The 27,762-nt window shown below is 40.2% G+C and overlaps 1 protein-coding gene across 4 annotated transcripts in view; it reads left to right on the forward strand.

Annotated features, from left to right (window-relative positions):
• MTUS1 (microtubule associated tumor suppressor 1) overlaps window positions 1-27,762 on the forward strand; it is a 92,013-nt gene that overhangs the window by 43,605 nt on the left and 20,646 nt on the right. For 2 of the 4 annotated variants that reach the window (XM_010570046.1, XM_010570049.1), the window contains one exon: window positions 18,119-18,336. In XM_010570046.1, coding sequence (XP_010568348.1) covers window positions 18,119-18,336 — 218 coding nt within the window. Of the gene's footprint in view, window positions 1-9,561; window positions 9,583-13,895; window positions 14,386-18,100; window positions 18,337-27,762 lie in introns of those variants that run through there. The other 2 variants (XM_010570048.1, XM_010570047.1) reach the window with 2 other exon arrangements.

Raw genomic sequence — 27,762 nt, forward strand, 5'->3', positions numbered from 1 at the left:
TCTAGGCGTGTCTGCTGTCTGTGGTCCAATGGAGTAGTGTTGTTGTCAGAAACATTTGATTGAATTAAATCTTGTTTTTAAGAGGAGGTTAAGCAATTATTTTTACCATGATAATATGGTCAACTAGTGCTGCAGAATTACTAATTCATGATTTAGATTGCAGGTAGTGGTATCACTGTATCACCTTCCTAAGCATGTCCACCAACAGTGATCTTCCCCATTACCTTTTCCTGGTCATGGAGTACTGTTTCTGTTCTCCATCCTACAGGGAGAAGAAAATAGCATTTGATCCTCTGAAAAATGAATGCATCAGCAGTATAACTTAAATCTTTAAAACTTTTATTAAAAATAAAAATCCTATTCAATTTAGCTGTCTGCATAGTCAAATGTAGAAATAACCCACCTTGAATAACCTGGCTTGTATCTGGCTGAGATGTTTCTTTACAGTTGCTATTTATGAACCTTCCAGTGGGATCATCTTTACTAATGTCTAGTGGTTGTAGCAAGGGCACTAATTATCCTGGGTCCTGTGTACAACTCCTGGTTAAATTTAATTTTGCTACTCCTTGTCATGGGAGTATGATGCTTGTACATTTATAGCAAGTAAAGGTTCTTCCTCAAGATGCTCATGTAAACAGTTTGTATGTGACGTTATGGAAATACTTCTAGTTAGGCAGGAAACAGGACAGCTGGGAACATCTGTAGTGGAATTCTTTTCATGAAAGCTCATCCTTTTCTTAAAGAGAACTAGCAACCTTTCAGTAGAAAAGTTGGGAAAGTATGAGTGTTACAAATAGTACTCATTAATGACTTCACTTCTTTAATACTGTTTTTAGACTCTCAGATATTTCAGTGGCCTTCATTTTTATCTGTGTGTGAATATTGCTAATACCAGAAGCACCGAAATTATTTAAAACGTTACGTTTATATTTATTACAAGAATAGACTTTGCGTTAAGCCTTTTTGAAGATTTGAAGTAATAAAACAGGAATATCAGAAATGCTTCCAGCAGAATGAGTGAGCTTATTTATAAAGCTAGTTGCACATTATTATACTCTGAATAAAACAGAAGGCTAGAAAACTTTGTTTTTTCTTAGCCATAAGCATGGGCCACTTGTTCTATAACCAACATAAAATCAAGGCTCACTTCTTTCCACAAATATTACTGTACAAACTACCACCTGATTAACCTGCTTATCAAATTGAGATATTTTGCCACTTAAAAATAAAAAGCCCTAATATGAACTGAGTAGCATAACCCTATTAAACCTATATCCCTTTGTCTTGGGAGGGACCTCTCAGCTAGGAGTTAGGGTCAAGGAAGCGGAGATGCATGTGTAATGTACAGTGAATATTTTTCTTGGTGCATTTGTTGGTGGCATGAGTAGAGGTGTTTGTAGTTAGAGATCTTGCGTGGGGGCTAACCTTTCATTGGGGTTTTGGTCTTTGCAGTAAGCTATGGGTATACCCCGGTGAACACTGCAGTTACCTGAGGTAGCAGCTCCTCGGGAAAGTTTCTGCTGTCTTCTTTCCCTCCCTCCCTGCCCACCACTCAGTTAAGCAAAAAGTCTGCCATCTTCATAATTGTTTGTTAGCTTAAGGACCTGAAGAAGAGACTCAGGGGAACATTAAATGCGAAGAACTATGTGATGAATGTTTTAAACTTCCTCCATAGGAACTGCTTGGCCTCCACAGCAGGCACGGCCAGCAGTCACTCCTTGAGGGCAGCACCGGTACCTGTCAGGCAGCCTTTGCCAAAGCAATATTTGGTCGTGTGGTTTGGTTAGGAGTCATTGGGAAGAGAAGTGCCTTGACTTCCAGGGGTGGTCAGCAAGCAGCGGAAGGACTGTGCACCTCTGAAAGGGTGGGGTCGTATTGTATTTCTGGCTAACAGAAGCGCTGGGTGCTGCCCTGTTCTCTGTTTTGTTTTCAGCTTGGCAAGACGTTTCCACGTGGGCTCCGTTGGGTTGCGCTCAGGCTGTTCCTGAAACAATGGCATGCAATGTTCTAGGCACGTCCCTGGGGAGACATCTTTGCTGCTTAATAACAGGAAAACTGTTTAACATAACAGGAAATACACAAATAGGCCCTTAACTATGATGTGGTGACTGCCAAGATTTACATAAGTTAATTTTTTGTGTCTTTTGAAAAGGGGATGCTCCAGTGACGCTTAAAGCTGGTATGTGGCACTTGAGATGCCATAATTTGTCTTGCGCTTTCACCGCGGCAGGGAAGATTGAATTCGCATGGATGATTTTGACCAGCAGTAACTGAAGTGGTTCTATTAAGGTGTTGTTTATTCTGTTGACCAGCAAATTGTGTTTCGCCACTAGGGTAGCTTTAAAGTACTGTTTCAGGGTTAATTTTAGACACATGTTCAACTATGCTGGTATTCCTGAAAACATGCTGTGCTGCTGCCTCCTAAAATACATTTTCCCAAAGTTGTAAGCTTATCTCTGATTTTGGTGGCTGCTTAAATTTTCATTCATTCTGCAGAGACTTTACTTCATGTTAACTGTGTTGATCTGTGTAATCAAAAGGATGAATAGCATAGGTGCTAAAACTGTAAATTGGAATAGTAATATAGGTAAAAGTAAAAATAACTTTCACTGTGAGAATATTTTTTTTTTAAGTATAACCAACACAGTGAAGGTGGATTTGTGCAAATACCATTTCTAGTGCCTTAGAAAAACCGTGCTGATCTAGAGTAACCCAGATTCTTAACCGAGGTATGAAACAGTTGTAGAAATAGATAATCCTTTTAGTTACATATTGAAAGAGTTTAATGCGACTTCCCTTACATGATTTTCTAGACATGCCAGGGTAGTCCTCTGCAAGTAAGCTAAATATATGCTCCTGCTGTGTTGTTAATCTGTACCGTCACTTCCGCACACTTTTCTCAAACTGCTTGGTTATTTTTTAGTTACGGGAAAACACCTCATTTGGGACTGAACCTGAACTCATCAAATGAAGTTAGTGTAGCTGGAGGGGGAGCAGCCTACTGGGTTGCTATCTGGGGCTGTGATTAAAACCAATCGAGATACTGGTTGGAACAAGAACATTGGGTGATACCGAAGTGAACAATGTTGAAAATGCTACATTAGCATTTTCTACATAGCTCCTAAGAGCTCTAGGACTGATTCTTGAAGGGATTTGGTAAGTTGAACAGTTACTGTAAACTTTATTTTTTCTTAGTTAATTTCAAACCTGTAAGCTTAATCATGCTTATATTGTCACTAATATCACTGATTTTTTTTAATTTATTTTTTTTTTAATCTGTGGGCAAAACTAATGTTCTAGCTTGGTCTGAATTGTTTTATACTCTATTTTATACCCAGAAATTCATGACTTCTCTGAAAGGTGAATCTCTGTAACAAAAGGTGAATTTGGATGTTAGCTGTTTATTTTGTAACTTGAAATTGCAAATTGTAGTCATCTGTTTGGGGGAAATGTTAGAATTGAATGTTTTAGTGACCTTTCGGTAGATAAAGTATGACTATTTTTGATAATGTCTCACTGATGGTAGTGCTTAGAAGTGCTATGACCTAGCTTTTTAAGGAACAGCATCAATGAATTTGAGTGTAATCTGGATTTATTTATTTTTAAATGAATGTAAAGTTTCATAAACACAGGAGGCTATTCCTGAATACATTCAGAAACAGTTTTGGCACACAGGCAATAATACAAAATATAACCAAGGCTCTGGAAGCTCTTCAAATTCCTACTGCCTGTCCTACTTTTTCCTTCCGTAATATCCTTTAGGCAGCATTTCAGTGCCATGCTTGAGTCCAGTGACATTTGTTACAGTCATATAACATCAGCTCATACTAGTGTGATTGAATGAATAGCTTCTGAGTTCAAACTAAAAGCCACTCTGTCCTCTCCATCTAAGATAGCTGCAGATACTGCGCTAGAAATGATGTTGCATATTAATGTGCTAGTCTTGTGGTCAAAATGTATTTTCAGGTCTCTTGCACAGTTGTTTTCAAGGGAAGATTATGGTTCATTGCAAGTTACTGAGCTTTACATAGACTTTTACTCTGAAAGACTTTAAGCAATTCAGAAAAATGAGAAATATCAGATTCTTGAATCTAACATTAAACTGAGCTAATAAATGTTCTGGCAGTTAATTAATTGTGTTGGTTATGAAGGAAGAATTGCTATGTTAAATTAGAGGCAGGCACAATCGATGAAAGGAAATTCAGTGGTTCAATTTAAGTTCCAAATTAGTTTTTTGGTGGTGGTGTTTGGGTTTGGTTTGGGGGTTTTTTGGTTTTTTTTTTTGTTTTTTTTTTGTGTTTTTTTTTTTTTTTTTTTTCATTTATTACAACGAAGTGGCCCTCCATAGTACATAAACAGAAAGTGGCTTTCAAACTTAAAGGCTTAATTTTATATGCTACAAGAATCCTGTTTGGATTTCTTTGGAGTTCTTCCTACAATTAGCTGTTAAAACCTAGGGTCATTGGAGCCAAATTTGACAGATAAATCCAGAACAAATTTGTGATGCCAAAAATTAGGTCCATTAACTTCTCTTACTTGGATTTGCAAGCAAGGGTGTCTCTCCCGGTTACTTGATATTTATCCCAAGCATACTTGTGGTTCTTGCCAGTCCTTTGGGAAAGAAGCATGTTAAAAAGTAGTTGAAGAAATTGTTAAGCTGTCTACATATCTGACTTCCCAGAACATAGCAGACTACCATGCATAGGTGAGAACAGAAGAGAAAACAACTCTGCTAGCCTGTTAGTATCTGTATGAAACATGTGGCAAGTGGAGAGATTATAGCCAGTGATTTAATTGCGTGAAGTCAGATCGCATTTGAGCTGGAAGGAAAGGTATCATGAAAAAATGCAGGGCGGTGTCTTGTGGTGAGACTTGAAACAGTTAAGACATAAATGGCATTTTGTCAGACTGCTCAAGTGGTGTTTACCTTGCCTCAACAAGGAGTAATGTAGATGGCTTCTGAAGGTTTCTTCCAGCCCTACATTTTTGATGCTGAGCATGGTAGTCAACAAAAGAGTGAACTAAAATATTAAGGAAGGAATGAGTTCAACCATTGCAACTCAAATGGCTCCTTCCTTTCTGGCTGTGCATCAGCCCTTCCAGCCCTGATAGCATGTGAGACCTGAGTTCTGCAGAAAGCCCAGAAGTGGAGAAGGGTGGCAGTAACACATCATTCTGCTCTCTGGTGTTGTGTGAGAGGATTTCCTACGTGCACACACCTGTGTGGGTGTATAGCAGGGTTCTTTCTGTGATGCCACCCCCCCACACTGTCCCCACTGAGTCTTTTCCCAGGTGTGAAGATATCCCACATCTACATATCTGCCAACAGGGAACTTCGTAGCCCTGAATATATCCAAGAAGGATGTGGAGATAAGAAGAAGGGATCAGGATTTGCACTGAGGAGGCAATTAATAGGGTCTGGCAAGTCATGGTGGGATTCCCTGTCCCAGCTGTCTCTGGGGTATGATTGTGTAGACAGAAGCTGCAGAATGAAGGGCAGAAATATGCCATGTTCTGTACTTGTGATGGAGCAGTAGAGGGCACCAGACAACACGGAGCAACTTCTTGTACAGGAGGTGGAAATGGAGAGAAAAGTCAGAGGAGAGGAAACAGGAACAGAAAGGAAGGAGGAACATCAGTCGTCTTCCCTGTGCTTGGTTATTTGGGCAGCTGTGTATTTCAAGGATGACAAAACACAGCTGAACTATAGGAAGGTATGTAGGAGAGGACTGCTTCAGATGTCTGCCTACCCAGAGCAACACCTGAACTAGAAACTTACTTAAATGTAAACCCCTTATGTAAACACAATTGCTAGTTTCTGAATATAGCACTTTCTCTTCTTTCCTTCAAAAGCTGGGGAACTGAATGATTTAAGATTGCCTGTGGGGTATATGATGAACTGATTCAGCAAAATTCAAGTATCTAAAGGAAGGGTAATAGATTGAGATATTTCACAAACTTTAACTTGGTCCTTACTGGCCAAGGCTGCAGCACACCATAACACATCCTTATACAATTACTTTCCATCCTGTTGTTGTCTTTGTGCTTAAAAATGGATCACTCTGCAGTATTATTTTTAAGATGCATGAAGAGTTGATTCATCAGTGTACATACCTGCAGTCCCCCTCATGTCAAAATATCCATGGTCTAGGCTTTGCATTACTTTTATAGTAAATATTTAGAAAATAACAGAACAAACCTGATCCACTGGTAGTCTAGGTGGTGCATGTTAGAGTTGTTTTCTGTAAATTGCATAGCATTTCAAATTTGTTTATTTAGTTCGCAGTCATCTCTGAATGTATGGTGGGCTTATTAGTATTTTTTTATCTTTGTAGTTGATGTGTGGTTCATTTTCGTGCTTGATATGTGCTGGCTAGATGAAAATCTAACTCAATTCTAGATGTTACAGGTCCAGTAAACTTGACTAAATATATTGTGAATGCAATATTAAGACAAAATACTTTGTATATTAAGTGTTCAAAACTCAACTAGTGCTTCTGTAAGATAGGTCTGTGGTGCATAAGGTAAAAGGTGTCATGGGCACAATGCTGAGATTTCAGAGTATTAGTCAGGCTTGCACACGTACTGTGTATTTAACAGGCAGACATCTGTCTGGCATGTTAATTACACACTCAATGTTCGAGTCTGGGACTCCTTTAAGTCCTTTGTAAAACATGGCTTGTAAAGATTATCCCTTCCAATCTTGTAATCTGCTAGAAAATTTGGACATTGCTATTTTGAAATGTTTTTTAAATTCTTTCTTGCTATCATCACTGACTTTGTCAGTGCAGCACTACTGGGGTTGACAAAATGTGTGGCCATTTGACATCATCTCACCCGATACTAACTTTGCCATCATCAAGACTGGAAAAGAAACAGCTACTGTTGAAGTGACAAGGAAATGTGCAACACTAAGACAGTGTAGGGCACAGTTTAGGAGTTCTTGATCACTGGACTTTCCTTCAAAGCTTGCTTTTTAAAAAATGCACAGGCTGGTTGATCAGGCAGTTGCAGCAATGACATGAGTTGAGCTAACATTAATCTTTGTGCTTTTATTTTGGAAGCCACCAGCAATTGGAAGGTAATGCCTTTTCTCAGATGTTTGCAAACATCATAATTTAGCTCCTTGCAAAGCTTCAGTATAAGGTTAATGTAGGTTTTAAAAACATAAATTATAATCTTCAGAAATGTAAGGCTAATGCAACATGGAGATTCTGTATGCTTAATCAGTATAGTAACAGATGATACCAAATTACAGACAAACAAAAATGTGTCTCGTTAACATGCTTCCTAAAGGGGGAAAAAGTACTGTTCAGGTGATCAGTACTGTATTTGGTAATGTCCTAAAACAGTTGTACAAGCTGAAGAGCCATATTCTGTAGCACGCTAGGGAAGCGAAGACACATCAGTGTTAATCATTCGGATCAAGGCATGGTTTTGGTTGAGAAGCATCAAGGCCTTAACAGGTGGTTAATTTTAATAGGCATATGCACACAGGGAACCCAGTTCAAAGATTGTCACGTTGGTGAGAGCCTATTGGGGTAGCAACTGGAAAGATGATGTATTGAGGCTTATCTAGGAGCCTTAGTGCAATGTCACACTTGCATTGTTGATATCTTGCTTGCTTTGGATTCATGGCTGCCTCCAGTGCCTCCTGATTGCAGGGAGGCAGCGGGGGCGTGCTCATAACCCAACAGAAAAAGTCCAGACCATCACACTGCAGGGCAGAGGGCTTGCTACACACTGTGGGTTGTTGCTTCAGAGCCTGAAAGAGTATGAAGTATGTGTCAGATTAACCGGCAGGGAGTAGGCTCACATCTGTCTTCAGAAGAACCCTTGTGCAGAAGTAGTTAAGGACTGCGTGGGGTTGCTGAGCCTTTTGTGGAGATTGTGCAAAAGCTCGCTTAGAAGGTGTGCAGTTGGAAAACTGGCCTTGCTTGCTATCTCTTGGTTTCCTCCCAGTCACCTGTATTTGCAGGTTTCCTCTTCCACCCCTGTTTCTGTGTAAAGTATGCTGTAACGAAACGGTGCCCTTGGTTCGTGCTCTGTTTGTTGTGTCAACAAGCAGGAAGCTAATAAAGAGCTGCATGCGCTGTATTATAGTTTCTAGGTAACAACTTTAGGCTGCAGGACTCTGGCGTGGTCTGTAAACGTTTGGTTTCTTACCTAATAGTCAGTGTTGTAACGGACAGGGAAGCGTTTGACATGCTAATAGGTTCTGCTTCAGAAGAGACTTGCTCCTGCCAGCGTGAAACCCTGTGTGGCCAGTGCTGCAAGACATGTGCGTGTTAAGCATGTGATTAAAGCATTAAACAGGCATAGAGCTCTCTGAAGTACATAAATACGTCTGAGATTTCCCTTTCGTTTTTGCTATTGTGTGTATAAAGAGAATATCCCGTTCTCCGGCTAGAAGTAAGGAGTAAAAAGGGATGGATTTAAAATGCTGTACTGAGGCTAGAAGTCAGTGCTGTAATACTGTAAGTCAACATATGAGTTGGCATGAGAAGACAGACACAGACTTCAGAAACAGTACTTCAGACTGAATGCCTGGAATAATATGTGATGCTTCTGCATTCCCCCTCCAGGCTGTACCAGCATTTAAGGAAAAACATGCTGAAAAACCTCTGTACCCCTGCAAAGAAAGGCAGAGGGTTTTCTGCTGTGTATGTTTTAATCTTGCTGAGTCAGTTTAAGCATCTAGGTCAGGTTTTACCTGCCTGCAGTTAAATTTTGTTCAGTTCCTGGAACCTTTTTAAAAGTCTCTGTGACGGTTACTGTTTATTTTGTTCAGAATGACTTGAAAAGGATTTGATGACAGCTACAACAAGCTGATGTTCCTGGACACAGCCTAGTGGCTGACCCTAAAGAAGGGAAACTCAAGAGGTTACAGTGAGAGTAAAGGAAAGGGAGAGCTGCGGTTCTGCTCTAGAAAGCATTCAGTTGTTGTCTTGGGCTTCAGACTGCATTGATGTGGGGGGAGATGCAAGATGAGAAGTGCTGTGTCTCTTCCCCCAGCTTCTTGAGACAAGACCAGCTGAATAAGTATCTAGAAGAGTTTCTGAAGTACAGTGTCTTCTTCAGAATTTCAGTTGGGCAAATCATTCAGGCACAACTCTGAAAACTGAAGTCGCTTTCCTGTGGACTGGTACTGGCTCATGACTGACATGCTTGACGCATGAACAGAGCAAGTTGGGGCTGCCTGCACCAGCTTATGCAGACAGGCCTGAGGCAGAGCTTAGAAACAGAACATCACTTCTTTAGGAGTCTGCGTTTGTACAGCCACCAGCCTGGACTCCGAGAGGCACAGCAGGAAGGTGTGCGTTCGCCACTTGCCAGGCTGGATGCAGGCAAAAATTACAGTTGACCAAGCTGTGGAGTGGCTGGGGGTTTGGAAGGCTTCCATCCAAGTCTAGCCTGTCAAGCCCTCTGCAGACACCGTTAATTTAGTTTTGTGACTGCTTTCCCTGTATATTTGTCTGAATCTGCTTCCTGGGTTTATAGCCCAGAGCAGGAGTTCTGAAAGAATTTAGGGTGGTAATTTACAGGTAGCCAAATTTCCAGGTCCTCTGGAAGATAATGTATGTACCACTGCAGATTAAACCCAACAGTTTCCTTGTTTGTATGGATGTTCTGAAGTCTCCCTCTGAAGTACCGTAGCTTGTCACGAAGCAAACTTTAAAATCAAAGCTGGGAGATCAAATGGTTGATTGGTCTTTCTGTTGCATTGCTCAAATAGCTTGTATGCATTGCAGCAGGGGGGAGGGTGGTGGGAGAATTGTAGAGATTTTTTGAGGCTTCAGAATTAGGTGTGTAAAGATAACATACAAGGTGAAGTTATGCACTCACTTATGGGCTGGTTCAGATGTGAGAGTGAGATTTGATAACTCCTGAAGGGAAAAACCCCAGAATCAGACCCATGGGTCATGCAGTACTGCATCAATGGGGCTAGCTTGCTTACAGGAGGAAAAGATAAAGCATCTAGAATAGAGGTCAGCAGTGTAGGTCTGTGTTCTTCAGGCTCTAATAAAACCAGTAGATTTTCAAGTTTACTTCAGTGTTTATCAGTGTATTTGGAGAAATTTGATCCAGGTCAAAACTCCACTGAACACAGTTAGCTATAAGTGTTTCATGACTGTTAATATTGTACAGGATACATGTTTTGTAATGCTTTCTATAACTTGGTTCAGTGTGTGTGTTGTGGGATGCGTTAGCAGCATTTTCTTACCCTTATTTCAGTATTTTAGTTGTAACTTGGCTGATTTCATAAATATGAGTATATATCTAGTTTGTAAAGATATGTTCTTGTCTGAGTGTTCCCTCCTATTATGTGTAGGAAGTAGTCTGTTTGGTAGCCCTCTCTAGTCCTTACTCTCTTTTTTTCATTTTTAATTTGGTCTTTCTTGTTAGTTCTCAAACTCTTTGCTAGCCTAACATCAAGAAGTTCAAGGGTGGGATTTTTTTGTTTGTGTTTTGGTTTGGGGTTTTTTGGTTGGTTTTGGGTTTTTTTTTTTTGCAGTGGGGGAGTGTGTTCAGTGACCAGTTGTAACTGGGTGTAAACCAGACTTTTTGAAAAAGGGAGAAGTCAATATATAGAGGCAACTAGATGCTTCCTCTTTCATGTTTGGGAAGTGAAAATATCTGGTTGCTGTTTTAAATCTGACCCCAGTCCTAGTTGTACAGACTGGTCAGCTGTACAGAACGTGAAACCACCCTGAAGGTCAAAGTAATGGATTTTTTTCTATGATTCACTGTAAACTTTGTGTAAACTCTTTTGTTTAATATTTCAAACGCGCTGTATTACTTAACACTGTAAAATATAACTGTTACTGTGGTTTAGCGAGTTTCTGTGTTGACTTCAAAACTATGCATGGTGCTATTCTCAGATGTTTTAACTTCATGGTTTTTATTCTCTTTAATATTAGAGCTATAGAAATAGGGATGGTTTGTGTTTGCTGGTAGCTAATTGTTTAAATGATTTCTGTGTTTTCATAAAGCAGACGAAATACTTTAAAAAAACCAACCAACCAAAAAAACAAAACCCCAAACATCCCACCCAAATAGACCAGATTTTATTTAAATATGATTTTTTTTTCTTCTAATCATTAATTTGGTCTTGAGAGGAAATCCCTCATCAGTGTTTGATGTTTCATAGACTTCTGTTAGTCTATGAAATCAGGAGGTTTTTCCTCCCAAATGGGAGAAAACATTAAGATACTTGAGATGCATTGAGGATAGAGACAGCTTAGTTGGAGCAGAAGCTGATGTACAGCAGCAGAAATTGGTATTTCCAAGACGATGAATTCTGGCTTGGGAAGGTTGTGCATTGCTGAAAGCTATTATTCGTGTGTCATTAGCTACCAAGTATTCCTGTTGAGAGACAGGTTGTAAAATTCAAAGTACCGGCAAGCTCTGTAGACTTTTAGTTTGCTTTGTAGTATCTACTTGCAAATTTAATTTAGGTAAGTTTTTGAAGAGTGTCTTCCAGAGTGGAGAAAAGCAAAGGAAACCTGCCTGGAAGCTCTGTGAAGGTGATCTTTATAAATCAGCAAAGAGTCCTTAGTGATCACACCTCTTAGTTTGAGTGAGGAATGTACCAAACACATCAATTACATTCAGGATGGAATTAATGTTTTCATATAGAGCAAGAGACTAGTTTCCAAGGAGAGCTTTTTATCACAGTGTATTTTATTATAGCAGAGAGCAGCTGGCAATTGGGGTGGGTGCACACACATGTAGAAAGGAGGCTGCAACCTTTGGGCTGTCAGGAAGAGTTAGATCTCAGGTGGTTACATCAATGAGCCTGGTGAATACCCTCCCTCTCACAGAGAGACCCATTCTCTACCTGTATCATGCCTGAACCAATGGAAATCAATTCAGGTGGACTCTGATTTGCTGCCAGGAAGTGTCTGACAAGGTCTCTGCAAGTGCTTCACCTCTGTTTGTGAGATTTCTAGGAACCACTACGGCATGCTAAAGGTTAGAAGGAAGTGTTATGCTGCTGAGGTGAATTACTGCAGATGTTGGTCTAGGGATGTAGAAGTACTGCTAGTGCTCATACCTGGCTCTCTTCACCTACCTAAATTTTTTGCCAGAGATGTTGCCTGGATTCAAACTCCAGATTGTGCTTCTGCAGTCTGTTTTGTGTACGGGTCCTTAACGGTGACTGTGTGTGACTAATAACGTTCAGGAGCTCTTGGGATAGCTATCTAGCTAGAATTGGGGCAAGGGGCTGAGGGAGGAAGAAACTACACCTGTGGCCTGTAGCTGTGCTGGGGAGACCCCATCAGGAAGCCAGTGTCTGGTGTTCTGGCAGGTGATACAGAGGCTTGGAAAAAAGCTCTCCCACTGACATTGTGTCCACCAGGGTCTGTGAGACCACTGTAATAGCAGCATAGTCGGGGGATACGTGTAAGCCATGAGGTGCTCTGTGTGGAGGATGTGTCTCTACCTTCCTGGTCCCATGAGTATGCCTGGATTAGTGTAGGAGGCAAACTGGAAAGTAAGCACTAATCTTTGCAAGCAGGACTGCCCAGATTGGCTCTTTGGCCAGTAGCACTATGGTGAGTTGGAAATCCTACATCTGTGCATGCACGGACTATCGGCATTCTTTGTAACGCTTCCCAGCCCCAAACGGTGCTGATGGGGGTTGCCATAGTTTTGGATGGATAGCATAGGTCCTCTGCTCTGGGGTGTCTGTGGGATCATCACTGCCTCCACAAGCATCCTGGAGCCATGACAGGGCCAAAGCTGTGGTGTAAAATCTCTCCTGAGCTCCAGCTTGTGTGCTGCTCTGAGTCCTGCTCTGAATCCTGGCTGTTGCACTGAATACCAGCTTACCTCTTTGAAGGCAGAGACTGACGCCTTCTGTAGACCAAGATCTACATTGTGTTGGGTCATTTTTTCCACACTGAATCCAATGACTGGGTAATTAAATCTCTGTGTAACAAAACAGCTAACAGCCTGGTGTCATTAATCTACCTGTTTTTACATGGAGCCTAGACCTATTCCAAGTTCTGTGCTTAAAAGTAAGAAGCCTTAGACTTTACAGAGAAAAATTAACATTTGGACCTGGTAGCTAAAAGGCTTAGTCTTCTTAACCTGCCAAAAATATTCCATTAGTCAGTTTTCCTGTATTGCTCTGGTAACTGTTTATTGTTTCTGGACTAGAGGGCTTCCTCAGGATCTGGGTTCTTCCAGATTGCTAAAAGAGCATTGCTAGCTGTGGGAATGAGGAGGGCATTCAGTGGGAGTGGGGCAATGTCCAAGGTGCTCACAGATGTACTCCTGAACCCTCACTGCAAACATTAGCAGAAGGACAGGTGCATAATCACCTTGTTGAATATACAATTGCAATAACTAAGCGCTGTTGAACTGTTTGGCTTTCAGCTCCCGCAGGCAATTCGGGCTCCTTTTGAGCTTTTGTGTTGGAAAGGAAGGGCAGCTGCATTCTTGTGGAGTGTTTGGCTGTGTTGCAACAAATCTGGTTACTGATGCCTGGGCATACTTTGATTGATGCACAGATCAAATGACTGTTGGGAGTGGCTTCTGGGGTGACGTCCCATGTACAATGATGTCAGCAAAAGATTTTAAAAAATTCAGGTGTGGCATAATCTGCCAATTAAACTGATTAGTGCTCTGGCTGAGCCCTGAGAAGGAGCTCTGGCTCTAGAGCCCTGCTTATTGAACTATTTTATTTAGTGCCTTTGTCTTGTCTTGTACTAGACTTTTACCTAGTACCTTCACTGCAGCACACTAAATTGAGGTAGGATACCACGCTGAGGGCTATATGCTAGCTCTCTCGCTATCCAAGGAAACCTGCTATCAGCTCACAAATGTCCCTGACTGCTTGGAAGCTGTGACACTGGAAGAGGTCCTGCGACTCCTGTGAAATCAGGATGGAGTGCCTCGCTGCTCTGTTGGCAGAAGTGAAAGCTAGCCAGGAGGCAATGCAGGCTGGACAGAAGGAACTAAAGCATGATGTAGAAATATCTCAAAAGGAAATCAGAACAGTCTTAGCACTTCAGAGGAGCCAACAACAGGTGAAAGAAGATCTCAAAGCGGAGGTGAAGTCCAGTCACTTGGATATAAGAACTGTGCTTGAGGAAATCCAGCGAGTAAGAGAAGAAATGGAAGCTCGATTAAATACTCAGGCTGATCTGGTCTTACTGATCAAAGAAGTGAGCACTAATTTAACATGTGTAGACAAGGCTTTCCAGAAAATGGAGGAGAGGCAGAAAGTTTTTACCAGCCTGCATCTTCCTACAAGAGAAAATGTTGAGCGAGGATTTTTCTTTGAAAAATGCTTACACAAGACACACATGGGTTTTGAAAAACCTGTGGAAGTTAACAGTTTGGATGAGGAATGTGAAAAGAAGGTGCTTAGGGGTAAGACAATGGTGACTGCAAAAGTGTGGGGAGAGAAGTGAGGTTGTTCCTACTTGTGCTTGTCAAGTAGTTTGTTTAGGCTATTTGGAATGCTGTTAAGAAATGTAATTTTTTTAGAAATTTAATCTCTTGCTTAAAGAAAATAATTTCTAGCTAGTATAGACATTACTACATAGACCTTCCTAGTATATGATAAGCAAAGGAAGGCTTTGATTTGGCTCTGCAAACCAAAAAGTGGGTGAGAGATGTTTCATCTGGTAATCCAGCAACAGTGCACAAGATGGAGAGGCTCAGGAAACCAACGGTACCAGGCAAGTTCTGAGATAGCCAGCCAAGTACAATTTCAAGTACTGGGCAATACCACAGCACTTAAACATAACTTTATGGAACACACCCTGATGTACAGACAGTGTGTTTCTTGCTTTTGAATGCCTGTTAACTAGGGAAGCTATGTATGGGAATCAGTTTGCTTTATGGAAAAGCTTGGGATGAGTCTAATATTCTCCCCAAAGAACTGGAGTTCGCTGCTGCTGTCCAGGTAGCGACTGTAGAGGGAGTAGGAGGATTTTTGGACCTTTTCCAAAGTCATGGGGTATTCTTTTTGCCAGCAAAATACTGAATCTTCTGGGAATGATTCAGTGATCGAAAGGCTTAGTCTTTGCAAAATCACTGGGGTTTTTGTTTGTTTGTTTTTTGTTTGGTTGGTTTTTTTAACTGATATGAAGAAGGATAGGACCTTAAATAGTGATTCTGTCCGGTTACTGTGCTACATGCGGTACTTGAGAATCTGATTTCTAGTTTTCAGAAATTGAGCGTTTCAACTAGATTGGGTGCAGTGTTTTTGAGCCTGTTGGAGAGGAATCCAGAACCTAACTTAAGCGTGGAAATTGTTCTCCTTTACAAGTCTGACTGTGTAAAGGTGGCAAGTAAAAAGGCCAAAGTGAGGAGGACTTGGGCTGGTAACCAATACTGTCTTTAATTTAGAGTCCATCACTGGTGTGTTGTATCAGTAATTAGACTCATGATGCTTTTGTTTTAATGAAAACATGGCTTTTGTTTTGACATCACAGCATGCCTTCTATACAAATCTGGAAACAATCTGTCATTGCCCAGAGGTACGTAAGCCATAAATAAGCATTGGAGTGTCGCTGGTGTTAATCTGTAGAGGCAGTTCATGCTACAGAGGGTTCATGCTAGCAGAGAAATGCTTTTCAACATTTGAAGTGGCTGTGTATAGCACATGTCTATGATAAAATTGCCAACAGGAATGTCACTGAGTTTCTCTAGTGCATGGTTTTTGTTCAGCTTTTTTTAGTATAGTATACAGGCTTGGCTTGGTTGGAAGTTTGAATGAGCTTCTAGGAAAAGACTTGGTCGTCTGGGCATCACGATAAAAGCAATAGTGTGAAACTGGCAACCTGATAAAGGCTCACTGAACTCTGCAAACAGTGGATATCTGGAGTCTCGTGTCATTTGTGGTTAGCTGTTGTATCGCTGCATTTAAATGAAATAACTTCATTAGGTAACAGTATGTGATGTCATTTTTTCCCAGAATAAAAATTGTTTGCAAACATTTTTTCAGGTTTAATGCAGCTCTGTCAGGGTCCTACAAATGGATGTAGAAGGCATTTCATATAGTTAATTAAATGATGACATTAGCATCTGTATCAGTGAATTTACCCAGTACTCTCAAATCAGGAAGAGTGCTCTAGTTTTCTATTTATTGTAAGTGGAGCATTCAGGTAGAGAGGTGGAATATATGAGAGAAGAGGAGTATGTGAGCCAGTAGGGCAGGGAAGGACTGACTGTACATGTTTATTCTCTAGTCCCTGCTCTTTTTTTCTTCTCTTCTTGATTGTGTCTTGTGATTTTTTTTTTTTTTTTTTTTTTTTTTTTTTTTTTTTTGAAGGAGCTTCAGAGGGTAACCAGTATTTTCCTGAACACAGCATTCTCCATAAGATTGCTGGAAATCTGACATGGTTGCTCTCAAATGTGAACTGTCATTCATTTGAAGAGGTCTACTCAAAGGACATAGTTATGTCTGCATGGCAAGAAAAAAAGTGGTCACATTAGTTAAAATGGTGGTAAAAATAAGCTAACCAGAACTGGCAGCCAAGCTTGATCTTTCTTTCCCCTACAGGTTTGTGTTTTGATTTGGGTTATCACATTGATATACCTTTTAACAGCTCTGCTATTAAACTGCAAGATGGTATGTTTCTAATTGAAAATATACCCTCTAACAGTCAGCATCTCTGAGCAGAAGTGTAGTGAAATCTCCAAGAATACAAGAGCATCTGAACATGATAAAGCAATGTGCTGACAATTCTCTAACTATGAGAGATGACAGAAAATCTTGCCTAGAGAGGATTTATTTGGAAAATTAATAGGCTCAGGAGCCACTTTTTACCAGGCTCAGTAAGAGAGGCACAGAGGACACAAGTATTTTGAACAGGAAACATATTTTCAAATGCTTTGAAAACAAGTGAAGGCTGTGCAAGACTGATGTATTAATGCAATAGTTGACGTGTCATTCAGACTAACATTACCTGAGAATCAAAGCTTTTGTTATTAATACTGTCTCCAGTTGTGTGATTGAACCTTATACTGCTCAGACTATTCCAGAGTCACTTGACAACCTTCAAACCAGGTGCTTGGGCTTCAGAAGGGATTTATGAGCAACTACTTCTAGTTGGTTAGTTTGTCCCCCATTTTTTCCACATGTTCCTATTTTTCTTTTCTCAAATCTCACCTCTCCAGTTTTTTCACTTTATCTTGAAGAAATCTTGTTAAGTTGAAACTGTACAAAGTAATCTACTTAGATGTCTTCATTAAATTGTCAAGGGATATTTATGTATTGCATCAGCCTTTTATTGCAGAAGTGTTTGCTCGTTCCCTGTGTAATCAAATGGGGAAGACTGGCCCTATCTACACAGCAGTAGTGTAGTCCCTTTCCAGTCTGAAGGCAGCAGAGAAACCTGTAACCTCCGTGGTGTTTACGAGTCAAGCGCTGCATTATGTAATGTGGTTTCCTCTGACATGAGATGATTGTGTGCTGTGAAGGGATTGAGGTTGCAACATAACTAGGAGTATTAAATCAACAATATAATGCTTGGACTGTGAATAGTGGCAGGGCGAACTTGAAATATATTTCATTTTAGAGCATTTTTTAAAGTCTCATCCTAGTGACTGAAATTGCTGACACTAAGAAATGCTGCAAGACCTCTAGTTAATAAAGCTCAAACCTGAGCTGCAGAGAGGAGAGTTTTTTGCAGTGAATATCTTGAAGAAAAAGATGAAGTAAATGTAGGGAAAATGGTTTTGTATTCAGCAGTATGTTAGAGTGCAGGAAATGTGAAATCCGTGTTGCAAACAAAAGTGTTCGACTCTTATGTTAGAAATAAGTTACTGGATAGGTAGGATGACAGAGATCTTGCATTTTATGAAAATATTTATTCAAAGCACAGTGTGAAGAGTATGCTGAAAAGTGAGCCACAGAATACATGAAGGTGAGGATGAAGTGCAAAACATTGTATGCAAGATTATGGTGCTAGAAATTAACCTGGCAGATGATCGTGTCTGCTCTGCAGTGCTACTGAAATAACCGTTTCTCCTAGTTAGTATTTCAGGAGGTTTTTATAAGAATTTATAATGACTTTCTTTTGCACCTGTCTTTTAAGTTGTGGTGAGACGTCAACATAAAATGCATGTTAATTAGTTATTGTTGTTGTTTTAGTTGACAAGGGCAAGCAGCGGAGTCCCAAGAGCTCATGCATACAGACTCAAGCCTCCACAGATGTGCATTCGCCTGGCACAAAAACAGCCGAGTTGACACAGTACAAAACAAAATGTGAGACCCAAAGTGGAATTATCCTTCAGCTGAAAAGATTCCTGACAAGCAGTAACCAGAAGTTTGAAGCATTAACAGTTGTGATCCAGCACCTGCAATCTGAGGTAAAAACTTGCAGCTAATCAATTTTGGCTTTATTTTTTGAACTCTTCTCACAAGGGCTTCTGAAAATATTAATATACTGATACATAACATCTGTGTTTCCCATTCCAAAGATTTCTGTTTTCCTGTGGAGGCAGCAGCAAACCTGCTCCTGGCATCAGCTGGATAGAAAAAATAAAAAACCCTGACACTGGCCTCTTTGCAGCTTCACGTCCTTTTTAGAAGAGAAGTTTTTAAATGTTTGTAGTCAGAAAGTCCTTCAGGGTTGAGTACCTTTCCAAGTATATACTTCAAGTTCTGCCCTTGTAGGAAAAACTAGTTTCAACAGATAATCTGCATGACCTTGCTTTGTTATCTGACATTGGATAGAAGAGTATATAAGGGGTAGATATGTTTTTGAGCTATTCAAAATAAAGTGTGAGATAAAATGGTTGTATTTATTGAATCCTGCATTATTGTTGGTATCTTAAAATTATCAACATTTAATTAAAAAAAAAAAAATTTAGAAATGCACCTGGAACTTAGAGTGCAATTAATCTGATGTGGTTTAATGTTTATTTGTTCTAGTCTGACACACATAATGATCTGATCAGTTTAATATTACACTAGGAGCTTTTGGTCTGCTTTGAAAACTTTTGAGAGAAGAAAAATCTGAAGTTAAGGAAATTATAACAGTTATGGAGTTAGGCTGCAACATTTGATGCAGGTTTTAATAGCAGTTTCTCTTGCATTTATAACTAATGTTCCAAGATTGGTATCAATTTTAGTTCAGCTGTTCTGATATGTGGTAATTTTATAGTCTGGTATACAAAAAAGCACTGAGTTGTCTTAGTATGCTGCCAGAAACATAACATTCTCTTCTTGTGCAATAAATACCTGCTTGCTCTCATTTCATCTAAAAATACTGCATTTAAGTCCAAGTCTGGTTCAACTCAGTAAGAGCAGTGGCTCTTAGCCAGTTTTGTGGGTTGGGTTTGGTTGGGGTTTTTAAACTCTTGATTGGAACACCTTTCTCTGCTAGGGAACTAGTTTTAAGATCTTCAAAGCAGTTTGATACAGGATTTTTGGATGTCTGTCATCTAATAGGAAATTGTGAAATTTATATTTGACATTCTCACTGCTGAACTTGTGTGCAATCTTCTAATTACTGTATAATAAACAGCTTGAATTTTGGTAACTTTTATAATTAAATGTCTTGGCCTAGATCCTTCTCTCAAATATTTTGCATTGCAATTTTTTAAAATTCAGGAATACTCGATCAGTGTCATATTTAATGAGAAGAAGCCTGTCATACGTATTTGCTTTTTCCAGGCTATTTTACAGGTCACTTAGTCTAAAAATGATGGTTGGTTTGTTTTTTGATATTTTTTTTTTTTTTTTAGAATAATGGGAATGTTTTTTTGTTTTTTTTTTTTAAAGGAGGGGGGAAAAGTTTTAAAAAAAAAAAAGAAAAAAGTGGTGTTGGAGGGAAGACAGAACTGGATGGAGGAAACTAGTAATTTTGTTCCTTCTTCCTCCATTATTCTTTTGGTTTATCTCTATCAAATTGTATAAAATTGGTAATCTTGGAAAGTTAAGTCTAAGCACATGAAGCTGGGCTAAATGTGACATACTGATATACTTTCATACCAGTTACTGGTATTGAGGTTGTTCTCTCCTTTCCTAGGATAAGACAATGCTTGCTGAAGAGTCACTGTCTTATTCTTGTGTACTTACTGTAGGGGTGAGAAGGACTCTTCTGCCATGGTGGTGCAAGGAATACTCGGAATCCGGTAGTTAGCTGAGGGTAACATCCTATAGGATTTCTTTGTGTTGGGGAACACTGTGAAGAGTTGTTTTGGTTTTGTGGTTTGTTTTGGTTTTGTTTGTTGGTTTGGGTTTTTTCCCCTTTCTGGTGAGGTGTGAAGTCTGATATAGCTAACAATGTCAACTGGCCTTATGTTTATTTTTCTGAAGTATCTCTTGGGGATCCCTTTGATGTAGTTTTCAAACTCTTTGGGTAAACTTGGGGAGAAACTTGGTGTTAGGTTTTAGCTTGTAAGGCAGGGGCTCATAGCTTAACTACTGCAGATCCAACTGAAAGTAACTTCAGCTTTTCTGGTTTAAAAAAAAAAAATAATTGTGCTTAGCTGATTACAGGGAGAATAAAGCTGTGCTTCCATTCCTCCCAGTAGAGCAAGTGTGAAGTGACACGATGCAGTGTAAGCTGATGAAATATCTTGCTGTAACCAGAGGAAGGTCCTGCTCTGGACTCCTGGTGCTGATCTGTCCCTGCAGAAGGCTGATTCAGCTTGCAACTACCAGAAAGCTAACCCAGCCAAAGAGAGAGCATTTCTTTGCCAGATTAGCAACGTGGACTGTCCTAATGTGTGGTCAGAGCCAGTGTGAGGGTGAGATGGGATGGAGAACAGGCTGCCTGGCCAAATGGAGGAAAGAGCTGGAGTGAGCTGTTAGGTTAATTTGAGGCTGTGCAGCCCAGCCCGAGCCTCTTGGTAAAACCTGCCCCAGCATCTCCCACTTTCCCTGCAAAGCTGAAGTTACTGGGAGGTGATTCAGCTGTTGGGTTTGTTTGGGTTTGTTTTCTGTTTTGGTTTTTTTTTTTTCCAAGAGGTCCCAATTCATTTCTGCACAAAACTTAAAGTTTCTTCTTATGAGCTCATTTGAAATGGGATAGCTGTGAACAAAATCAGGACTTGCTGGCAATGACTTCTGTCAAAATGCAGCCAGCCCATCTGGGGTGAAGTTGAGAGGCTGCTGTTGAAGGGTTAAACGAGATTAAGCAATGCTGCTGTGCTGTTTCTAGCCCAGCAGGAATCTCTCACAAAACTCTGCCTGAGCAAAAACCTGTTTGTTGCAAGCGTTATCTTGGAGCTGTCAATATTAACAGCTGGCTCTGATAATACTTTCACACTTGAGCTGTCAGGGTTTGTCCAGGGAATTTCTATGCTTAAATACCTTTACCAAGGCTCCTTTGAATTTAAAAATCCTAAAAACCCAATTTCTACCTTGCAGGAGCTACTGTTGCACTGGATTAATACCAGATGGAAACCCTCTTGGCATCTAGAGTACTTGATGGCAATGAACGTTGTGGCTGCCGAGAATGCCACGCTGTACCGAGTTTTTTCTGTTGTTACAGATGTGTGTGCACTAGTGGTGTTGGAAACATGTCAAACTGCAGGCTAGTCACAAAAGCAAGCTTGGTCTTTCTATACTACTGCGCTCCCCCAATCCCCTGGTAGTTCGTAGAATAGAATCATAGAATGGTTTGGGTTGGAAGTGACCTTAAAGATCATCTAGTTCCACCCCCCCTGCCATGGGCAGGGACACCTTCCACTAGACCAGGTTGCTCAAAGCCCCATCCAACCTGGCCTTGAACACTTCCAGGGATGGGGCATCCACAGCTTCTCTGGGCAACCTGTGCCAGTGCCTCACCACCCTCACAGTAAAGAATTTTTTCGTAATATCTAATCTAAATCTACTGTCTTTCAGTTTCAAACTGTTACCCCTTGTCCTATGACTACACTCCCTGTTAAAGAGTCCCTCCCCATCTTTCCTGTAGGCCCCGTTTAAGTACTGGAAGGGTGTTATAAAGTCTCCCTGGAACCTTCTCTTCTCCAGGCTAAAGTTCTTTTCTCCTCTCCAGTCATTCCTGTGACTTCATAACTATTTTCCTCTTTTTTAAGTTCAAATGAGAAAGGAAAAGTGGCAGTACAGAGGAAATGGTGAAATCAGCCATTTACAGTAAGTGCAAGAAGTGCCAAGGAAAGCTATCTTCCGTTAACCTTTGACTACTTTAAGCTCTGAAATTTGCACCACTGCATTTGAGTTGATCTTTTAACTTGCCCTGGTATTCATTTTGCATATTAACTTTGAATTTATTTCTTGTCCCTTCAGTAACAGATGCATTCACAGAGGCTTTAAATACGTGGTTTAGCACGTCTGCGGTAAGTCAGGCCGTGGCTGCCACTCCTGCAGCCCTGCCCTCTCTCCCTTTGCCCTTGTGTCTCTGTGGGCTGGTGCTCACTTGGCCTTGAGGAGCCAGTTCAGGCACCCAGTCAGGAAGAAAAAAACCCAATTATGCATCTAGTATTATAGGTCTGTCCATACCCCAAGTGCAGGAAGGAGGGGCAATGAAGAACCCCCGGTGCTGGGAACACGCACCCAAGAGGTCTGCAGCTATGGGTAGGAGCCAGATACTTCCTTGGGAAGGAAAATCTCAAACTCTGCTTCTTTTCGTGATGTCCTGCAAAGGTACATTACCGGCTGATGAGACTGAGGCTGTGGCGGCTCCTGTGCGAGCCTCTACTTCTTGCCTCCTGGGGGGTGCTCAGCCCCTTCCCCTGCCTCAGGGCTGCCCCCTGCAAGGCTGTGTGATCGCTGCAGCTGGGGAGTTTGTATCACTTACTGCCACGTATAAACTCTTACCTGTTTGGGGATGGGGGGTGTTTGTTTTAACAGCACAGTACTAGCTTGGGTTTAAATCTGGGTTTGGTAACTTCTAAAACTGTTTAAGGAAGGCTTAGCTTTTGAGTGGAGAGGTAATGTATTATTAGAGTGACTTGAACATGTTTGTGACTGCTCAAAGTATGAATTGACAAATAGTACATTTTCATCCTCTCATTTTAATGCATAAATTGCCACATTCAGAACTACTCAGGCTGTTTAAAAAAAAAACTTTAGATGGTAAAATGTTTAATTATTATAAACACCCATTTCTGTTCTACTTCAGTAAACGAATCTAAGAGTTTCAAGAGCTCTCAGCAGACTCTGCTGTAGAAATGAGCTACAAATTTGTGGCTGTGCTACAGAGATGAACAGAAACTAAATTTCCCTGTTGTGTTTTTCCTGGTATGGTTATGTGAAGACTGGTATTTACAATTCAAACTTTACTTGAGAATAACTGTGGTAACATCTTCAAGAAGTTTCCTTCGTAGAGGGAAATGCCATTAGAGAGGCTGTAGAGCCTTGACAATAATATGCGGATACCACTAATACTGGATGTGACACAGGAAGCAACATAAATAATGCGCTAGAAATTGTGTGGCTGAAATGGGCTTCAGTATTTCTAGGTGGAAACAGAAATTAACCATTAGCGTATGAGCTACTATAACTGGAATTTCCTGACATGTGGATGACTTTGAGTCGAGATACTAGTTGTTTTGAGAACTCCTTAGCACTTTAAAGAGTTTTTTTCCATCTTGGAATACAGAGACACATGTATCAGAAAAATTTGCCCTGGCCTTTGTGGAAGTTCAGCAGAAAATATTTATCACATGAGAAATGCATATCCAGCTTAAGGAGCAGAAGTACACCTTGCATCACTAAACCCAGAACCATTTATAGTAAAAGGAAGAATTTTGGAACTGTCATATTTTTGGCCTATAAATCCAAAATATATTGGCAGGCCTATTGTTTAGAGCAGCTGTCTTTGAATTAAATTTATAGTTTTGATTTTCTAGAACGTAACATCAAACTTGACTGGTTTTCATTAGGATTTTCATCCACAGTGTACTTCTCTTTAAATCTGGCTTCCCAAAGTATGGAAATAACTTTTTGCAAGGGAGAATAAGGATAGTTAATTTAGATAGTTTTTGCGTTTCTTCAGAATTAAAAAAAAAAAACAACAAAAAAAACCAGAACAGAAGTCAAAAGATAATATCTTGAATTTGAGGAATTCAAATATTTTCTGTTCAGTAAAGGAGAGTATTTGAGAAATAACACAGTAGCTTCCCTCTGAAAGGCAAACCTAGGCTCTTGCAGCTTGCATCTGACAGGTAGCTGTTGGAAAGCAAGGAAGTTTCAAATTATTCTCAAGGTCCCTGTAACACATGGCTGCTGATGGACAAGAGTATTTTTGGCAACAGGTTGAAGGGTTGTGAGCTTTAACATACCGACAAATATTTTAATCCATTGATTACTGTGAAACTAGGCTCTGGTGGAAATAGCTTTTTAGAAGACACCTCAGTTAAGCAATTTATTGGGTATATCTGGGTATTCAGAATGGGTTACAGCTGGAGACAATTGGGAGTCCCGTCCTACAGCTTGTTATTTCTCCTAATTTACTTTTTTCAAGATGCAGAATTAGTGACAGTAGCAAGCTAGAGGTATCTACCACATGGATACATAGATAGGGAGGGGTTAGTGCAAGAAAGAAAATAACATCTTTGCTTCTCATTTCCCTCTTCTGTTTTGTACTGCCTTTTCAGACGGAATTCTAAACTGCCTTAACAACGGAATGATGTAAAACAAATACTATAATATTGTGCTCAAGCATAGGATCTCATATCCTAACATTTCAAAGAACTTTATAATTATAATTTTATAGATGTGAGAACCTAAGTTGTGACAGTGTAACTTGTTAAAGCTGTGTGGTATCTGATGGAGACTGTCTCGTACTCAGATGAGATTAACTGAGACAAAAAACTTCAAATACTGAGAAAAAGTAATTGCTCAGGGAATTTTTACAGGGAAGAAAGGAGTCATTCTGTGTGGCAAATGAAAACTAATATTACAGTTCAGAAATGCTGTGAAGTAGAAAATAGGCTGTAATAGAGAAGTAAAGTTAAATAGCCCATATTACTACACCTGGACCTAACTTTGTAAAGCTATTGCATGGAGGTGAACATCACTTCTTCAAAATGGGAAAACAAAGATCCCATATGAGCATAAGAACCCATAAAAAGCTTGTGAAGGCATAAAGAGCCTGCAAGTGTAAGTTCCTTGTTAAATATTAAGTGACTCATAGGAATCCTGTTTGGCTGGTTCTCTGCTTTAGTGTTTCACACTAAACACCAGGGAATAACCATCTGATTCTTGATGAATGTACCTAGCAAATGAGAAGTAAAATATTAGAAATTACAGTGAATCTGTATCAGCTAATATCCTAAGTGTTGTAGTCTGAGCCTTAATTGAATTCCATTTGAAGTAATAAGCCAAGGTAAAAATTGATAGCTTATTTCATTTGGTAAATGCCAACAGTAATTTGAAAGTAGTTGTTTCACTGTAGATATTTTTACTTTTTTTTTTTGAGATGGTTAATAGAATTTTTACTTTACTGCAGGAATAGCCTACTCCTCGATTCAAAAATGTACATGGCGCAGGGGGAGTAAAGCTTGTTTGCCATGCCACTTCCTTGGCTCATTTCTTTACCTTGCTCTTACCTCTGAGTGATGCAAAAGAAATGACATTTTAAGGGTTTGGTTTTTTTTTTTTTTAAGCAGGGTGAGGGGCAGGTGAGTTTAGAAAAAAAAAAATCACTTCTAAAACTGTTGAATTCTATTTACAAGATTTATTTAGAGGATTGGGTTTTGCCAGCAAAGAAAGACCAGGAACTGGTAGAAATACTGTAGTATAAGGACCAAAATAATCAAAGCAAATGTCATTCTGCAAAGCAGATATGAATGGCCCTTTTGTTACCGCTTCATAATTACCTCCAGGATATAGCTGATGACACATGAATGACTGGAGTTTATGCAAAGATGTGACTCAGTTTCTACAGTATGGCCAACGATGATGCTCATCTTTTCATGACTGGTGCAGCACAAGTATGAGTAGACTCCAATTTCTAATGCTTCATCCGTAGGAGGAGTATGTGTTCAGATGAGAGATGCATCCTGTATTAAGAACTGGTGGTAACTGAGACTGCACTAGTATTAAGTAGTTAAATGATAATCTGTTCTTCCATACAAGTTAAGTCCATCTCCTTTAAGGTCTAAGCACTCATATTACAGAACTGCTTGCAAATAACCATAATTTATTATTATTTTTTAAAGATGCTCAGTATTTCTCTCTAAGTTTGATTTTTAGGAGTAAGTGCTTGTGGTTTGAGCAAATGGCTTTCAAAAATCAGGCTTTCCTTTCCCAGAATAAAATTAATTTGGCCCTGTGTGTGACAGTAAAACACATTTAAGTGCTTCCTTTCTGTTTTATGCGCTCTGAACAAATTTTATTTAGTATGGTCTAATGAAATGGTTTTTAAAAAAGCATCATAATGTTTTTGTATTTGATAGTCTATGTTCTCCTTCCATAAGTCTTGACTCTTGAAATGACTTGTTTACAACGTGTATTGCTGATAAAACTAAAGGCTGATCCACAGCCTTCAGGTGAGAGCCGTTTCCACCTGCCAGTTCTGCCTGTGACAGGTACAGTTGCTGCCCTTTGCATGTGACTTGGAGCTGCCTGCCTGCGTGCCACGGAGCGCTTGGTACCAGCATCATCTGGGCCTTTCTCCACATTCTCTGGGCAGGGACCATGTCGCAGCCCAGCCTTATAAAGGGGAAAGTTGCAGTATGGACACGGTATGTTTGTGTCACGGGAAGAGTCCCACGACGTGACCTGATGCCCCAAGATATTTCAGGACCTCAAAGTGGGTTGTGTCTGTTCCTTTGCAGTGTACTAGTGCTTTGCAGTTTTCAGTTGCGGCAATGCATGATGCTTGTTCTGAAGCTGTTAATGTGTAGAAAATACAAGGCTTCCCATGAGTGCAGTTTTGAGGATAATCTGGAAACATTAATCTGAGGATGAAAAACTGAGTGAGAGGGTTTTGTTAAATGACAGAAGCTTGCTAAGAAGTTTGAAATGCCACAGAGCTCCTGGAGGAGGTGATACATTGCATGGGGTAGACTAGGCAACTGTGATAGGTAGCTTATCACAGATACTGGTGTGAAATAGCTGCTTGAAATAAAAAAAAAAACACCAAAAAACACACAAACAACCCCCCCATATTTTGCTATATAAGTGCAAACTTTTCAGTATTGCTTCTTGTGAATTCTTTCTTTAGTAAGGCTCTAATAGAGTACACGTTTTGTTTCCAGAAGGAGTGTGGTTGTTTAAAATGTGAACTGTGATGTGTGGATAATTGCTACCAGATGGGAGGTGCTGGCTTATTTGGATGCACATACTTGAAACCCGGTTTCTGCCATGGGTTGCTCTTTTACATAGATAGCTGTTGAAAGACTTGTAGCTTTTAACGTGGAGGAAAAACTTGCAAAAGGTGAATAGGGCTTTTTGGCCAGGCATGGCCTATTTGTGGCTTTCAAAGCCTTGGCTTGCAGGCAGAGCATGGGGCTCCCACACAAAGGTCACCTCACCTGGCTAGCAACAGGACTGTGCTGGGAAACCTGAAATGGTTAGTCTGGCTAGTTGCATGTCTTCTCAAGGAAATAAGAGTTGCTAGTTTGCCATAAAACTGCATGCTCCTGGATTTGGGGTCTGCTGTGGGAGCTGTGGGAGGCTTCAGGAATACCCACGCGTTCCAGCTTGAGAACTGCTCATAACCTCAGCTCTTGGAGGTATCTCGTGTCTTTCTCATGTGAAGATTTGGTATAGGTACGTAGCCAGAAGGTTGGCTGCTTGTGTGCTTGGTATAAATACCTGTTTTGTTCATTCTGGGACGTGGACTTTTGTAGAGCTTCCTGCTTTTCAAGCAA

This window comes from Haliaeetus leucocephalus, unplaced genomic scaffold (assembly GCF_000737465.1).
Source record: "Haliaeetus leucocephalus isolate CR32 unplaced genomic scaffold, Haliaeetus_leucocephalus-4.0 Scaffold284, whole genome shotgun sequence".
Classification (NCBI taxonomy): Eukaryota; Metazoa; Chordata; class Aves; order Accipitriformes; family Accipitridae; genus Haliaeetus; species Haliaeetus leucocephalus.